This window comes from Amphiprion ocellaris, chromosome 17 (genome assembly GCF_022539595.1).
Source record: "Amphiprion ocellaris isolate individual 3 ecotype Okinawa chromosome 17, ASM2253959v1, whole genome shotgun sequence".
NCBI classification, from domain to species: Eukaryota; Metazoa; Chordata; class Actinopteri; family Pomacentridae; genus Amphiprion; species Amphiprion ocellaris.
The window spans coordinates 22,484,766-22,503,067 of NC_072782.1; the positions used below are offsets into that span (position 1 = coordinate 22,484,766).

The 18,302-nt window shown below is 39.4% G+C and overlaps 1 protein-coding gene across 7 annotated transcripts in view; it reads right to left on the reverse strand.

Annotated features, from left to right (window-relative positions):
- The window catches only part of rasgrf2a (Ras protein-specific guanine nucleotide-releasing factor 2a), a 64,013-nt gene that overhangs the window by 28,233 nt on the left and 17,478 nt on the right, over positions 1–18,302 (reverse strand). For all 7 annotated transcript variants that reach the window (XM_035958233.2, XM_035958238.2, XM_035958232.2 and 4 more), the window contains exons 2-5: positions 3,387–3,493; positions 2,148–2,295; positions 1,818–1,907; positions 1,478–1,731 (exon numbers count right to left, since the gene is read on the reverse strand). In XM_035958233.2, the coding sequence (XP_035814126.1) occupies positions 1,478–1,731; positions 1,818–1,907; positions 2,148–2,295; positions 3,387–3,493 (599 nt within the window). The remainder of the gene's footprint in view (positions 1–1,477; positions 1,732–1,817; positions 1,908–2,147; positions 2,296–3,386; positions 3,494–18,302) is intronic.

Genomic DNA, 18,302 nt, shown 5'->3' on the forward strand with positions numbered 1-18,302 from the left:
GATCCATGCTGTAGATCACAATATCCTTTTTTTGACAACAAAGACTAAAATTTTGATAAGCATGACAACAAAACTTTAAGAAGTACTGGGTTGATGTTTTTGTGTTTTCACCACGGACACAGTCCAGTGGCCTTGTCCAGGCTTGTTTGGAAGAGGTGTACTCAGGTATGGTATGCATCAGCTGAGAAGTTAGCTGTACCGAAATCACAAAGCATACCATTGATGAGGACATGATGTCTGTGTCAACTGACCACAAAAGAATCACTCTAGTCTCACAATGAAATTGAATGTCTACCATAAATTAAGTTAGACAACAGTATCAAAAATCACTTAGATTGAAGTCGTAACATTTTTGTCCTCCTCATCTAAGCATGTAAAACAAATATGAAGTAGTACTTAATTGTAAAGTTAGGTAGGAATTGCTTTAACTCTATTTGGCACATGATATCGACGCAAGTGTACGTTCTGAATATTAGCAGGAGCCTTGACCAGTAGGGGGAGTTGGGAGCACAGATCAACTAGTTACGTTAAACATGGCTTTTGTTGGAGTGCCCTTTGTCTACAACCACAGCAATTAGGGCAAACAAAACAAATGGACAAAGGTCAACTCTTTGTCTTCTCACTTTTTTCCACACAAACCTTTAGGAGTCTCACCAGAAGCTCGTGGCGCATTAGTGGAGCTGTGTTATGACATGAACTGTTTTGTGACAGCACCTACCTGTCACTCAAAACAGTCATGTAATTAATCATACAGAACTCTATTTGGACTCTCAGCATGCGAGGAACTGAACACCCAGTGGATTACTTTTACTTTTGATGGTAATGTCCCCTCAACAATAGGAAAATCCTTAGTGTTAGCGGATAATGTGACTAATGTTACTATTGGCTTTGATCATGTGCAAACAGATCAGAGCTCTGTGAAAAGCTGAAGGACATTCAGAGACGGTGGAACTTTAATTTAAAACCCAATAAACCAGGACTGGGTATGTTATTGTGTTTTCATGTTGCTTGTTGTGTTTCAGTGCAAGCTAAACTCAGGTGGTATTTACACCTGTTCGCTTCTCTCTTGCTCTCTGTGCTCACATATTCTCAATTTTTTTAAGTTATTTTTTGGCCTTTTTGGCTTTATTAGATAGGTACATTTGAGAGGCAGACAGAAAAGTAGGGTGAAGACATGCAGTAAAGGGCCGTGAGCAGGAATCAAACCCAGGCCGCTGCGACAGGGTAGTCCCCCGTCCATGGTTCACCCGCTCAGCCAGTTGAGCTATCTGGGTACCCACATAATCTGTATTTTAATACAGCCGAATTCCCAATAAAGCCATTTTCATGTTTCTCTGTTTCTTTTGTCAGACAAGAAAGAGACTTGAGGAACGGCATCATACAGACTGAAGGAGTTTAAATAAGTTTGAACCTGTGACAGCCCTTGTGATTATAAACAGGAAGAAAAAATATTAGTGTGAAAAGCTGATATTTGCACCTGTTGAGGAAGATGCTGCTGACGTCATCGTGGCTGATAGGAGGCTTCTTGGAGCTTGCTGCCATGCGAAGCGGCCGGAGGAAACAGTTGACCAGGATAGAGAGCTGGTGGACGTACTCTGTCTCAGCCTCCACCATGTTGAACACAATCTGGTTCCTCTTCCTCATGCTCTCGGCGTGAGGAGAGCAGATGTAGTCCTGGACGATGATCTTCCACTTCCTCCGGCACAGCCAGCCACGCATGAAACTCTGCACCTGCACGGCCATAGCACATTAGGTGTCTCCCTTTATTCTTTTTACTTAGCTTCTCCACATTTTGTGATGTGATTACAACAGTTTACCTTTTTAATCTTTTTAATATCTGGGTCTTCCTCTTCTTGGTTGTTCTGGTTAGGCCTCATCCTCTCCTTGGTTTTATTCAGCACTACAATCTAAAACAACAGTCTGCATGTGAATATACTGGCACAGAGAATGAAATATTCATGGCACCACTTCAGAGGTTCAAAAAAACCAAAGATCTCCTGCATGATAACGAAGTAATGGGTCTCATCATATCAGATGCATTTGCACGCTTTGATCTGCATAAGCTCTGTGTGTGTGTGCCTGTGCACATGCACGTGCATGGATTTATGTATGCATGTGCACGCAGATGTGGATGCATTCATGCATACCTCAGCTTTGAGCCTCTCGATCTCTGTGTCCTGGTCCTCCAGCTGAGTGCGAAGCTGATTGGCTGCGATCTTCTCAGTCTCCATGATCTGGACCAGGTGGATGTACTTCTGCATCAGGATCTCACGCTCGATGATGATGTCAGAGTAGCTAAAAGGAGCATGGGAAAAGGACAAGTGGGTGAAGATCTGACATGTGCAGGTATGTGACAATTACAAGCTGAAGTGACTTTGAAAGGCAGCAGCCTGGCATTACATGCACAAACACACAGGTGGTTTTCATTTTACTGAGTTCCACATTAAAAATAGGAGAGACAGTCACAGAGAGGCAGAGCAGCGAGAAATAGAGGTCGAGTGGCGAGTTCAAGTCTGTGATGTAACCAGTGTAGCAATACAGCACCAGTGTGACCTAAATGTGAACCACTGCGAGCAGAAAGCACACATACAAACACACACACATTAAACAAATATGGAATAACACATGGTAGCTGTGTCAAATGTGCATCAGCACAAAGAAAGAGCAGGAAGAAGTCGGAATCTCTGGCAAGTTATTTAACAGCCATCCTAACCTTTTGAACTCAGCAGTTTCTGGTCATTTCTATGCTCCTGTCACATGTTTACCCACTGTGGGCTCATTTTATAGTGCAGTATAAAGCCTTGCAACTCAAAGGGATCTGAACAATCATGACTAGAAGTACAGAGAACTCACAAATGGCCTCTGTATAGTATAAAGCAGGTCTAAGGCCATAAATCAAAAAGTGACCACAAGTGACCACAGGTGTTACCAATATTGAAAAATGGAGGCTCCACATACTAAAGATATGTAACATTTTCACAACTTTTACAAACTTTTACTCTGCACATAAACTCTAGAAAGATGTTTCACCATGATGAATGTATCTTAGAAGAACTTTCACTTCTGTGTACTGGTTTTGAGCGATGCTGCAGTTATTTATTGATGCAGTACGTTGTATTTTCCTCTCTTAGCATCTCCTCTGCTCTGAAGAAACACACCCTGCAGTTTAGCCGAGTGTTCTCTGAATTTTTAATGCATGAAAAGAAACTGTATGTTGAATAAGTAGGATGCTTGACTGCATGACAGAGATAGTCCAAAATGTAGTGGAGGTAACAAGTAACACGTAGATGAAAATGTTTCCTAAACTGAGCACAAGTCAATATATTCATTCTCAAATCAATACTGCAAATTAAACATTAACATTTGTAGATTGTTGATTTTCATACCTGGCCTGCTGGATGCACTCCACCCACTCGTTGCAGTCTGACTCTTCTTCTGTCCGCAGCTCCAAAGGTTTCTGTCCATCGTGGCCAAAAATGACCAAGAAGTAGTGCTGTGTTAGAGGAAACAGACACATTATCAAAAGCCTCTTTAAAAGACTTCACCCTAACCCTCAGGTTTTTCAACGTCCTGCATGTTGAAAGATGGCTGCTGTCTCTTGATTACGCTATTATTTTTATGAGATGGAGGCTGTCATACTTTAACTTGTGTCTTAACCTTAAGTGATGTTCAAGCTGAAGTCACACAGATCAGTGATCAATTCAGTGCAACACACTGTATTTTTCATGACATACACTACCATTCAAAAGTTTGGGGTCACCCAGGCAATTTCATGTTTTCCATGAAAACTCACACTTTTATTCATGTGCTAAAATAATTGCACAAGGATTCTGTAATCATCAATTAGCCTTTCAACACCATTAGCTAACACAATGTAGCATTAGAACACAGGAGTGATGGTTGCTGGAAATGTTCCTCTGTACCTCTATGGAGATATTCCATTAAAAACCAGCCGTTTCTACCTAGAATTGTCATTCTGATTAATTTAATGTTATCCTCATTGAAAAAAACTGCTTTGCTTTCAAAAATAAGGACATTCCTAAGTGACCCCAAACTTTTGAACAGCAGTGTATGGGTGTATATTTTTGTTGACCAGTGACTTAAATAAACTTGAATAGGACACAGACTGCTTCACCAACCCCTGGTACACTACAAAAACAGTATTTTCAGTCATTTTTCAACTAAATTGCTGGATCTCAAATGTAGGAATGTATTGTTTCCTTTACTGCAGGATACCAATAGTGACCATCTTTTGGTTTTGGGTGAGCATACAATGCATTGTGTTAGTTGCAGCCCTATGGACCATTTCAACACTCGTCACATTTCCACATCAAGCCTCCATGTGTCAGAGTTCTCACTCCCAAACTCAGTCGGGAAGCACCAAAATAGCAGAGACAAACAACAATCCTGCTATCTTACAAGCAGTGGTAATTAGACTTTTATCCAATTCAAAATGAGGTTCAGTTCATATATCTCTCTTCCTTAAGCTTAAAAGAGCAAGAAAATACTGCCACTGACTATTCAAATATTAAAACTTCATTTAAGTACCACTTCATATATAATGTTTTATTTAACAGTCATACATTTTACATACTCTGATTTTAAATACGCTGTGTACAGTAATCTGAGAAGAGCTATGTCTCAGCAGCTCAACTGATTCATCTTTAACAAGAGGCACTTAAACCTGCATTAATAAATTATTTGGATCAGATCATTTCAAGTAAAAACCTCAGTGAAACATTATCGTCTTGTTAACTTTCTACTGTATGGCTAACGTGTCAGCAAAAAGTTGCTTTTTGTGAAATTTAATGTACTCTATCGCACTACCTTAACATGTACTGTTTATAAGCAGAACAATTTGCCATAAAAGGCCAAAGAAAAGCAGCAAAAGGCTCAGAGTTTGTCTGGGACCCTGAATTGTGAGGCGTGTGGAGCTTACAGACAAACTAGAGCTGAATTAGCTGGCTGTCAGTCACAAATATTAGACTTAAGCTTCAGGCTTAAGACATAAAATGGCTGTTATGTTCCTATATTATTATTTTATTCTTGATCCCTACAACACCAGCTGTGACTGATGAACATTCCATGTATTGTTTTAAAGAAAACAACAAATTATTTATGTCACTGCTGTAATATTTAGGTTCAACAGAGACTGCAGTCTTTTTAATCATACATACTGTACATGTATTTACTATATCCTGCTCAGGGTCAATGGGACACTATAGTCAGGATATAAATACTTTATAAAGTACATGAATGCATGTGTAAATCCACTGAGCATGCAAACTTTTCGCTGCCATGTGTTTGTGCATGAATTCTTTCCTAATGCCTTGAAATTGCAGCAACAACATCACACTTTCAACACTGTGTCATTTAGTGTTTTATATGCAAATTTAACAATGACACATGCATGAAGGAGAACGAACCCTTCAAGCACTCAAACATCAACCCAGCAGCACCATAAATACGCTTTTATGTATTTCACTTAATTAATTTGATGATTTGCTAAATCAATAGAGCTCAACATCCTAAACAAGCTTTGACAGACAGACCTGCCAACATTTGAAATTGTTTTTATGTAAAAGTTGTGTACATGTGAAATTCTGGAGTATGTTACACAATATAGGAGCAAAAGGGAAAGCATGTATTTGTCACTATTGTATTTTCTTTCACGATTAAACATAGCCCTGAGTGTCACACAAACACATTGTTAAAACAAGAAAAGCACTCAGAGAGTGCAGTACTCCGCCAAGGCTGCTCAGTCCTTTAAAAAGTCCCGATAAGTCCACAGCGGTCGATTTGTAGGGGGATCTCAATAATGTGATCGTCAGTAGGCGGTTGAAGTAGTGTTCACTTGTAGTCATAGTTACAGTGACAACATGCTGCTATCTCGCAATGCTACAGAAATCTTTAACAAATCCATGGATTCAGACTATAAGTCGCATCACTGCTAAAATCTAATCACATGGTCCTTGTGTCATTTCTGACCTTCCCTGAAAATTTCATCCAAATCCGTTAGTCCGTTTTTGAGTAATGTTGCAAAAAGACAGACAGACAGACAGACAGACAACAGACAGACAGACAGAAGGACAAATGTACGCTGATCGACACATAATTCTACCACATTCCTGGGCGGAGTAAGAAATGGGAGGCTGTTCTTACCAAAAATGTCTCTTAAAAATGTCTCTCACTTAAGACATTTTTACATTTAAAATCAGAGAGCCCCGGATCCTTTTTGGACTGCTGATTAATATTAAGTTATAAGAGGCAAGGCAGTGATTATTTTCAGACTTTCTTCATTTTTAAACTACCAACATTATCGTTCTTGATCCAATGCAGCACTTCCTTTGTTTTTTCTAGAATCTTAATTGAGTAAATAACTGTCTGATGAGTCGATAATGAAAAAAATGCTAGTTGCAGCCCTGGAATTAATTCTTATGAATGTTTATATTCATTACACAACCCAGTAACAAAGAGATTTGTCTGTTTTAGTAGTCACTGCCTCCAATTATCCAAATAAATCCTAAGCTACACATTGCTGGCAGGACTTTCCTGCGTATTTCCATGATCTGACAGTGTAGTTTGCTGTGAGGCCGCTGCAGAGGGAAGCAGTTCTGTATAGTAATGATGTAACGATAAGCGGGTGAGAGACACTTGCTAGCGTGTGCCGCTACCGACCAGAGAGGCTTAAGGGCTTGTTTGTGTGTGTGTTGGGGGGAGGGAGGGTTTACATAACCAGCAAGGCTTGTACAGCTCCTTGCATTGCTAATGCCGCTTCCCCAACCACGAGCCTGCTTTAAGCTCAGGATAACAATGAGGGAGACGGACAGACAGAGAGACAGACAGAAACAGGGAGGTTTAAGCTGCCTCGCCCTGCACCCAGCATCACCAACGTCCAGTCACAAAAATCAGATCATCGTCTGCTATGCACAAATACAGTGGTGGAAAAACTTTCTGGACACCTTAAAAATTTTACACAATCTCAAATATTATCGTGAAATATTTGTTGAAAAATCTTTTTTGTGTTTCAAAAGGTGTGGCTGCATTAGACAGACAAAGGCCACAAATATTTTTTTTCGTTTGTTGTTTACAAAAAAAACTAACAAAATTAAATTCTTGACAGTTTCAATATGTCAGTTCTCAACACTGTCGGTATCAAAGCCAACAAATAACAGAGAATGTGTTCAAAACTGAACAAAAAAATAAACCATCACATCATCACATTAATATTTAGTAGTCCTGCCATTAGCACAAGTAGAGCTCTAATCCTGCAGGCATGTTCCCCACGAGCCTTTCACACTATTCAGAGGTAATCTTAACTGCTTTTACTTCTTCTGAATTCTTTGGTTTATGCTTTGAAACAGACCTTTTGATAATCTATCACAAATTTTCAACGGGGCTCATGTCCAGGGATTGAGCTGGTCACTCTACAACCTGGATACTGTGCTGTTACAGCCAAGTTCTACTGGACCTGGATGTGTTCAAGGGGCATTATCTTGTTGAAACATCCAGTTTCGACCTGAACAGAACAGTGCAAGTGCTGAAGGGAGCATGTGGGTTTGGAGGATGGCACAATACTTGGCAGAGTTCAATGTGCCATGACAGACAGTGAGATGATCAACACCAGCAGCACTCTGGAGATAATGCTTCACCTGGCCTTCTGGGTACCCTCACATTAGCAGGAGGAAGATAAAGCTGGAAACTGGACTCATCTGACCACAGAATCTTCTTCCAATTCCTGGCTGTCCAGTTCCTGTGTGTTTGGGCCCAACAACGCTGGGCTAACCTCTGCCTCTCATTGATCAGGGGCTTCTTGACAGCCTTGTAGGACCTTAAGCCATGATCTGAAAGTCGGCCACCAAGGGTGGATCACTGGACACCAATTTGTTTTGACCACTGCTACTGAAGCTACTGTAAGGTCATTTGGTGGTTTTCCCTGCACATGTGGATCAGGATGTGGTCATTTCTTGCTGAAGAAACCCTTGGACACCCAGATCTTTGTTTGTCTTCCAAGCTGTTGGTTCATCTGCATTTCTGCAGAGTGTATCCAACTGTTGATGGACTGCATCTGCACTTCCTGGCTATCTGGTGGCAGCTATAAGCTTCATGGCTGAGAATCTGTATCTTCAGACATGTTTCCTGCATTAGGTTCCTTGTTTTAGCCTGTTTTGTCTCTGAAGAACTTTAAAATGTGCTGGCTTTTTAGAGACACGAAGTGCGGCAACAAAAATCGTATCTTTTAAGAAAAAAACACACCCTTCATTAGAACATCACTGATACCAAAATGACGCAATACTAAAAATTTCTTATATAGTTTTTATGGAATCAATCAAATTTAAGTTTTTAATGGCTTTTCTAGGATTTGTCTAGTGTTTTGGCTGTGACTGTACTAAAAGAAATTGCACTTGAAGACCTAAGAGTGATTCGTAATGCAATATTTCACAAATGCATAGAGTGTCTGAAAACTTTTTCCACCACAATCTCATACCACTGTATGAGAACTGCAGCTTGTAGACAATTTGTTGCTTCACTTACAACACAACGTGACCTGCTGTGTTTCAGTTCTACACATCATCTCTCTGTGGAGAGCAGCAAACTGGTACTGAATACACTCATTCAGGTGTACAACTCTTCTAACTGTACCAAAATATCACAACAAAAAAATTGCATACATGTAAATGAGGCCTAATGTGGCCATTGGTTGAAGTTTGGTGAAGGTCACTATTGAGCCATTTCACCACACATGTGACAGAGAACCTTAAAAAAGAAAGTTTTTCACCACTTCTGAGGCATATTTTCATGAGTCTTAAGCAAAAATGTGATTATGTCGGAATAATAATAATCTACAGATATAAGGTGACCTTTGCACCACTTGCCTGGGTCCTAATTAACAGGAAATTGTTCAGATAGTTAAGTAGTTGATCAGCTGACTAATCATTACAACTCTAACAAAGCTTACGTCACAATACGATACGATGTCTTATCTCCAACAACACTGCCATCAATATTCAAGCATTAATCTGCTGATATTTTTGTTAAACACTCTACTCCCCGTTGCTGTAAATATTCACTAGAACACCAAGTGTGTATGAATCCGCCTCTGAAAATAGTTCCTAAAATGCACCATTCATTCCAGTTTAAATAAGGCTATGCAGCTATTACAGGCGACGCTGTGCTACATCCAACTACTCTGGCTGTTCCAATATCATTTCATGCAAGATATCACACAAATACAACAAATGTGTTTACTATTTTATACCTTTTCCCCTGACTGTGTGAAGGAATATGTTTTGTAGGCCAGTTTGATGATGAACATGGAAGTTGTACTAATTTTGTGTGGCCACTACCACCAAAATATTTTTATCATTTTTATTGTCAATAAATGTCTTGACTGTTTATCATTTAGTCAATTAGTTGTATGGTCGATAAAATGTAAAAAAAAGTGGTAAAAAAATGAATGAATAAAAATTTTTAAAAAAGGAATGTCAGCAAGATGAGAAAAAAGAAAAAACATCAGAAAAACACTGAATTCTCATATCTGAAAAGCTAAAAGTTTATTGAGATTTATTTTAAGGATGCGGGCTGTTTTTAAAATCAAGAAAATATCATGTTATTACTTTATTGTGCTCAATTGTTCCATAATACATTCCGTTTACTATCATAAAGATAAAGAAAGCATAAATTTGTCATATCTGAGACGCTACAATTGGCAAATGTTTCAATTTTTTGTGCATTTATTTTGGTCTTTCTGAAAATATACAGCATCCTTGTTTTCAACAAAATAAAATACTCTGACTCATCATTTCCCCTTTTTCACAACTTACCAGGAATACCAGGAATTCTAAGTACCGAAAAATGCCACAGGCACTTTTAAAAAGAAGCTGCAGTCAGAGACTTTATGTTTTTCCTTAAAAAATGATTCCACCTCAAAGAAATGAATTATCAAATATTTGGCTCGATTACTTTATTAGCTGGCAACAGACCAATTAACCATTACTGAGTCCGGAATCAAAACAAGAAATTACAGCAGCATGTTTCTCCTGCAACAACAATCATTTATACGTTACATTTTAGTGAAGGCTGAGGTACCGAGATCACTTTCATTTCATTTTCTTGACAGGTAGTGACCATACTAATCTTTCAATAGTATGGAAATTATTTTACTGGTGTAAGGGGATCTAAAGAAATAGTTTTGCGGTAAGATAATGTCATGCTCTGACAGTATGAAATAAGCCTCTGTGGGTTTTTTAAGAATATACAAATACAAATTGTTCTTACTGTTAACATGAGTGTCACGAGTGGTCCAGGGAACACGACAGAGTTAAGGTGTTCACCCAGGTTCCACACTCCCCAGATCCAAATTTTATTGAGCATCTGTGCCAGGATAAGCCTGATCTAGGTAGGTCCCACCTTGCAACCCACAGGACCCACACAATTTACTGCCACCATCCCATTTCCACAGGACATCCCCAGAGCGCCTCACTGGGCCAGAGGAGTTTTAGTGAGTTTTATGTCAGGATTTAAACAACAATGCTGATAAAGTTTAGAGTGAAGTTATAACTTTTGTCCTGGCCTCATCAGCTCTGAAGTAACTGGCAATAATCAAACCATATACAAAAATCCAAAACAATTTCTGTATGTGTTATCTAAAATTTATGTTACAATTTAACATAGAATGTAATCAAATGTGAAAATAAAGCTAATCTAATACATAAGTACCAAGTTAGTTATTGACCAAGATGACTTGTGAAGTCAGACCTCCAAAAGCCTCATTTTCCCCAAGTTGAAGAGATTAGGGTGTATATATGACACTGTTTCTTTCCAAGATTTAACCAAAATGATGATATTGTCTAATGTCCGTTTAAAACTGCTGTGAATGCATTTTCATGACTGCATTATTCTTATGTAACTGGAGAGCAACGTAGGAACCGCAGGATTTTAACTGCTAGTTGAAGCTTTCTTAAGACAATGTTACCACTGCAGTTTAAGTCATGCATTGATGCATGAATACACACACTGGGCAGCTGTACCGTCTGCAGAATTTCAAATATCTACGTGGCTTTGGGGTGTTTCCACACCTGAACGGTCTTCGCTGACTTACAGCTTGGAGAAGCAAAAATTAGGCCACTTTGACTTTTTGTTCGATGCACTCAGAGAAAGAAAGACAGGTACACACATCCACTCACAGGACTGTAAAAGGTAAGCTACAAATAGCACAGGTACCAGCAGTGTGTGGTGGAGTCTGTGTGTGAGGTGCATTTATGTTGACTTGGTATTCAGACAGTGACTGCAGGCAAAAAGACCAGCAAAGATGCTATTCTTAGTCAAGCACAGCAGCATCCCACAGCAGCACCACATGTTAGATACAACCTCAAACTCAGACAGTACTACAGAAAAAATGAGAATAAAATGTGAACTTTGAATACCATTATAATGTGATTTAACATATTATATTCTCAATTTTATACGCAAAACACTGGGCTCTCCTTTTCATTTTCACCTCTCTCAACTTCCTGTATGTGCCACAGCACACAAGCCACTTCAACTATCAACCCTTATCACCATGGAAACACTAAGTCAGGTGGTGCATGGGTGAGTAGCCTATAGTGGGCAGCAACATTAGCATAAAGCTACAGTTTCAGATCTATTTTGTTTTTTTACGGCGTGCTTGACGTACTCCAGAATAAGATGAGAATTTGAAAGAGTTTTCACTTCATTAGTATCTTCAAAACAACAGATGACTGTGTGTGGCAGGAAAGACTCGATCATACCGATGAACTCAGAGCTCTTCAGAGCATTTTAGCCTCCTTCAGCTCATTGTTTTAGGTGTCACAGCCCACAACTCTTGTAATGCAGAAGACGACACAATAACGATGATGCAAGGAGACACTGCCGTAAACAAAGAGTCGATTCAAATAATGCTGCTGTTTGTTGTTATTTGCTGCTTTGCAAATGGGATTAACGCTGGAATAGAGACAAGCATTTGCAGCAAAGCAAATCACAAACCCTTCCAAATGCTAGACCTTTCGGAACCTTTCAAACATGCACTCAGCCTAACTAGTTTGGACCTACTAACATTTCCACATCACCTTCAACATGACTGAAGTCTAAACTGCACCCAGTCACATTAATAAACAAACACATACAAGCAATAGTACATTGATTTGTGTGAAATGATTAAAAAAAGGCTTTTTTTCTACATTCCAGCACAAATTTTCTTTTGAAAACATTACAGAGAAAATCTTTTTTGAGTTTTATGAAACACCTTCAGCATCAGACAGCAGCAAGATCCATATAAGTGTCCCTAAAGTGACAGATCTGCACACATTTGCACATGTGGACCAACAATGCTAGTAGCTTCATTAGTTACTTGTAATTAAAAACGATCCTCAACATGGAGACAGGATCAGTCACCAGACAGGTTAGATTGTTGCTCCTAGCTGTCTGTAGAAGTTTTTCCTCTGAGTTTATTAAATACCTACAGCATCACACAGCAGCAGGATCCATATGAATGTCTCCCAAGAGAAACATCCATCCATTCAATATCTATACATCGCTTCATCCTCATTAGGGTCATGGGGGGCTGGAGTCTATCCCGGTTGGCTTACGGTGAAGGTAGAGGACACTGTGGACAGGCCACCAGTCTATCACAGGGCTACATATACAGACAAACAATCACACTCACATTCACACCTACGGACAATTTAGAATCACCAGTTAACCTCAGCATGTTTTTGGACTGTAACAGGAAGCCAGAGAACTCAGAGAAAACCCACATATGCACAGGGAGAACATGCGAACAACAGCAAGAAAGATCCTGGGAAGGTGTGAACCGGGGATCTTCTAGCTGCAAAAGTGTTAACCACCAAGTTACTGCGCAGCCCCGACTGAAACAGTTGGGCACATTTATGTATATGTATATTTGGTATACCTTCTATTCTTGAGTGACTGATGAACATTGTGTGCATATCATGGCTCTCTGCATCTCTGTGTTGGGTATATCTGAAGTTGTGAGGAACATTAACGTAAAAGTGACCTACAGTCTTCAACAAAAGTTTACCAAAGTTTGTATATCTAACAATTCACATTTTGTCATATTTCCAGAAGACCTGTAATAAAGAAAGAACCAAAATGCATGATTGTCTTTTGTAACAAACATGATTGTTTTTCAGTGCTTCCATCATAGAAAATTATGAGTTGTAGGAGTCACTGGAAACCCATGCCTGCCATGACACACGTGCTAAATTACCACATAGACAATTTCAGGGCACTTCCCAAGACCTTAGAACACTATTGTATAATGAGAAACCTAACAAATCCAATGATTTTCTTTGAATAGCACAAGGCAATAAACAAACAGGAAGCCACTCTGGAACTACTAAAGCTGTTAGAAGTCAAAAACTCCACAGGGAACCATTAATTGTCCTTGTCTGAAGTTGAGCATCACAGTCTTTCTTACTGTAAATGTCTTTTTTTTTTTTAGATCAGAATTAGAAAAACTTTATTGATCACCGAGGGGAAATTGCTTATTGTAGACAAACTGGAGAAGATTTTTTTCACAGACCAATCACTGGTTAAGATAACCAGTAAAACATAGTGCGGACCTGTGCAGTTAATTTCTCTTGTAAGCTGTTGCTCTCTGAAACAAACAGCTGTGCATGATACAAGCAAACACACAGAAACAATCACACAACAATCTTTCAATTAGTTACCTCAGCTTTTAGCCTGGCTTAAATGTTTCCACTTCATTAGGCTGTAATCACAGCAGGGAATTTAATTCTCACTGATTGTTGTTCACATTTATTTGCCTGTTCATTTCCTCTTGTACTAATCCATTTAGGTCTCTGCGTTTATCGGGCAAACACTGGTCCAGCCTGTTCCTGTCATCAACACCTGAACACAGAACATTCTTTATAGTTCTGGCATCTTAAATGTGTAAATACTGTAGGATTTATATGACATTTCTGTGCATTAGTAAGCTAGCTTACTGTATTTATTAAAAGTGCCGTGCACAGACAAGATGCTCACAACCTTTGAAGACATGTAATATTATACTGTACATAAAGAGTGTTGTCTCCTTTCTTATGCTCTGCAAATAAATCTGCCACAGAGAAGGCTTTTAAAAGTCTACTTAAAGTCAATGTAAGACTTTTCATCCTCATAAGAACAAAGAAATGAACTTGTTGTTTGCAAAGAAATACAGATAAAGCAGCTATTATTGAAAACATGAACACCAGTTACATTCCAGAAAGTGTAAATCAAATCAGGTGTCATTCACATTTGAAATGTCTACTCCCAGCAATAATCCCTTGTTTTTGTCTCTCAGGTTATATTAAAGCTGCTGCCTCCTTGGTGAAGCTGTTTTTAAGAAGCCTGAAGATTCCACAGAGCTGGGAAAAGTCCAGCAACTCCTCTAGATTCTTTAGTCTTGTTTGGTTTATTATTTAGTCATTTTTATGTATAAATATATACTACCAGTCAAAAGTTTTAGAATGCCCCTATTTTTCCATTTTTTTAAATTAAAATTCAAGTAGTGCAAGTACAGTGGCGTAGTGGTTAGCACTTTCGCCTTGCAGCAAGAAGGTCCCTGGTTCGCGTCCCGGCTTTCCCGGGATCTTTCTGCATGGAGTTTGCATGTTCTCCCTGTGCATGCGTGGGTTCTCTCCGGGTACTCCGACTTCCTCCCACAGTCCAAAAATATGCTGAGGTTAATTGATTATTCTAAATTGCCCGTAGGTGTGAATGTGTGAGTGATTGTTTGTCTTTGTATGTAGCCCTGCGACAGACTGGCGACCTGTCTAGGGTGTCCCCTGCCTTCACCCGAGTCAGCTGGGATAGGCTCCAGCCCCCCCGCGACCCTAATGAGGATTAAGCATTGTATAGATAATGGATGGATGGATGGGTAGTGCAAGTACAATGAATAGCTTGAGATGGTACAAAGTGGTGAACTGCCAGAGGTTTAAAAAAAAAGGTAAGATTATCCAAAACTGAAAAAAAAGTACATTTCACAATTATACAAAAAGGCTTTTTTTCAGGCAACAAGAAAAGGTTTAATAACTTAAAGCTGTACTGCAGCAATAGAGGTTGATCAAGCCATAAAAGTTGGTGCTACCAAATCCTACAGGTGTTCCAACTTTTCTTGATTACTTACAATCCCCTCTGTCTGCATAAAAGTAGTGCTGGAACACACCGTGTCACCATACCCTCGAGAGCATTATTTGAACCGTAGTGTACTGCAGAAAGTAGTGCGTTGCTATAAAAATGGTGAGGAAAAGGCAATTAACAGTAGAAGAGACAGACCACTTAAAAATGTAGATCTTTAGTAGTAAGAAGCCTAAGTTTCAACTGTGAAGAGAAGACTTGGAGTTGCAGGTTTGACAGGTGGAGTTGCAGCAAGAAAGCCATTGCTAAGACGTCAGAATAAGAAAAAGAGACTTGTCTGGGCCACGGAACATCACCAATGGATTACTGAAGACTGGAAGAAGGTACTGTGGACTGATGAATCAAAATTTGAAATCTTTGGCTCATCACTTAGGATTTTTTTGCACAGTCAAGTAGGAGAAAGGATGGTTCCTCAGTGTGTGACATCAACTGTCAAACATGGAGGAGGAAGCGTGATGGTCTGGGGCTGTTCTTCTGGATCCAGGGTCGGTGACTTGTACAGAGTGAGAGGTACCCTGAAACAAAATGGCTGCCACAGCATTCTGCAGCACCATGCAGTACCTTCTGGTATGTGCCTCTCCTTTTCCTGCTTCTCCTTTTCCCCAGGTGTAAGCGTGGAATGTGTGCAGGCGCAACCATTGGATAATCACCTGAGCGGTCCACCTGCAACCCATCCATGTCTGCCATAAAAGCCTGACTCAGACCACTACTCAGTGCTGGACTGTTGAATAATTTCAGTTAGTTTTACCCAGGCCTTTGTTCTGCTCTTTTTCTGTGTGAATATTCTGCATGTTAACTCATTGTCTTTGTGCCTCAGTTCTCAACCAACTTCGCCTGCTCCATCTGGATTCTGTCTGCACCTTCAGCCCGACAACCACAGCCAAACCTGGCTTTCTCCATACTCATTCTGGATCCTCACCACCTGGACCCTGCACCTGCCCTAGACGCCATTCCACCCCGCCACACTTCTGTTCTAGCCCAGCTCACTTTCCTAGCTCCGTGTTACCGGGTCCTGGTTAGTTTTCTGCCTCACTAAAATATTACCAGCTTTCGTAAGATTAAGTCTTTCTAGGTTTGTATTTGTAACTGTCTTGCTCGTGTAATTTAGCCGCCAGTCCTATATTCGTCTCCCTTAGGAGCGCTGACCTCTGTTTCTCTGCTCACGCTAGCTCCTGTAGATTGATTACTTCCTGTACATTAAATTAATTCATTTTTCGATACACTGGTCTGTCCTGTCTCCATTGTGTCTGATCCACTCCGTGACAAAAACTGGAAAGCGGTGGACATCTGTTTAACTTCGTGAGCTAATCCCAGCTAACACTGACATTCATGTTCATGTTGACACCTACAGACAACTTAGAATCACCATTTAACCTGCCAGGCCTTCTGCTGACCCAAAACACTTGCAGGGAGCTCAACAGGTACGAGGACATGCAAACCACTGCAGCATGCACCATTCTCTGACATTGAAACAGGTCATTCATGGCTCTGGAGCAGAAGCTAAATATTGCATTGCCTGCAAAGAAGGTAAATAATTTCAATAAAATATAAACCCTATGGCTATCCAAAGTTGCAGCCTTTAGAAATTGCTAATTGCATTGTTTTAAACTAAGTTTTGATTTGAAATTGATGAGTTGTTTTGTCAGAACCCATGAAAATTTTGTAAAATATGAAAATTGCTGCATAGGTTTTCCACAAAGTTAGCCAAAAGTCCTTTGTTTGCCACAGATCTAGTCTGAATATAAGAATTTGACCTTGCTGCAAGTTTGCAAAAACATTGCCAAAGTTTAACTACAACAGTCTACCAGATCACATCGCTGTAAAATTTGCCACTAGAAGTTTGCCACTAGCAAGCATCTTATTGCTGCCAGAATGTGACTGAAAATTTGCCTCTAGTGAACAACTCAGGTTTTTTTTTTTTTTGCAACAAACCAATCACAAGTTTGCCACAAATCTGCTGCAAACATTTTTGCCTTTTATGAGGGCTGTCCATGACACACATGCCTCTGAAATTTAATGTTTCAAACATATGCAATGATCAATACACTGATCACAGCTTTGCTAATGAACATGGTTATTAATAACAGGTGATTGTATTTATAATGTTGCTAACAGAGTGTCTGTAAAGAGAGTGGACATCAAAAGAGCTTTGATGCTCTCTGATGTTTTGTCTGACTTTAATGTGGCTCCATCAAAAACCTGCCTGATCTGAATCAGAGTGGCTTTCATTAACTGGACATCAAACAATGACCGTTTGTCATCAGTCTTTTAGTCTGGGTTGCTTCCTCTCAGTGGCACTGCATCTCAACACAAAGAACACAATATCTGTGCATCAATTTAAAATATGGAGGCGGTTACAACTTTATTGTTCTTACTAAACTGAGTCATGCTGACCTACAATAGTTGATTAGACTATTTACGGAAAATTAATCAGCAACTATTTTGATCATCAGTTAATTATAGAAGTCACTTTTAAGGAGGAAACGTGCTTCTAAAAAATCTTCTGATACAGAAAAACCTTGTAGAGTGGCTTAGTCACAAGTATTTAGGCTTCTGTCAAATATCAGACAAAGTACTGATTCTGAACACTGGAAAAAGAAGAATATCAGTTCAGATATTTAGTTGTTCCTTATTGTGAGCATTATATTCTTTTCTTCAATTTTCCAAAACCAAAAACACTCACACCCCCTTCACAGAATGACTGACCAGTAGCGTCTGAACATTTTCTTTACACAACTGTCAATCAGTTTCCTATTTATCCCTTTGAACGCCAAGCAATTTCTTGTTTTTTTGTTTTAATTCTGTCACATTTTTTCCCGCTGTGGGCTCATTTTCACTGTAATATAAAGTCCTGTACCTCTATGGAAACACCATGACCATGGCTGAGCTTTTCATCAAGGAGTGCACAATTGTTTGCTTTACAGAATCTTGAACAAATTGTTCATTTTTAGCAAAATTTCCAATGAGACATGTAGAATAAAATGACTTTTCATGAAGTATCATGACTTTAAGTTTAGAGTTGGGTAATTTTTCAACAGAACTGCATATTACATGTGATCAAGGTCTGCTGGAACGTTAACACCTGATTGTTTGTTTCTGTTGTACAGTGTCTGACTGACAACTGGCATCATTTTGACATT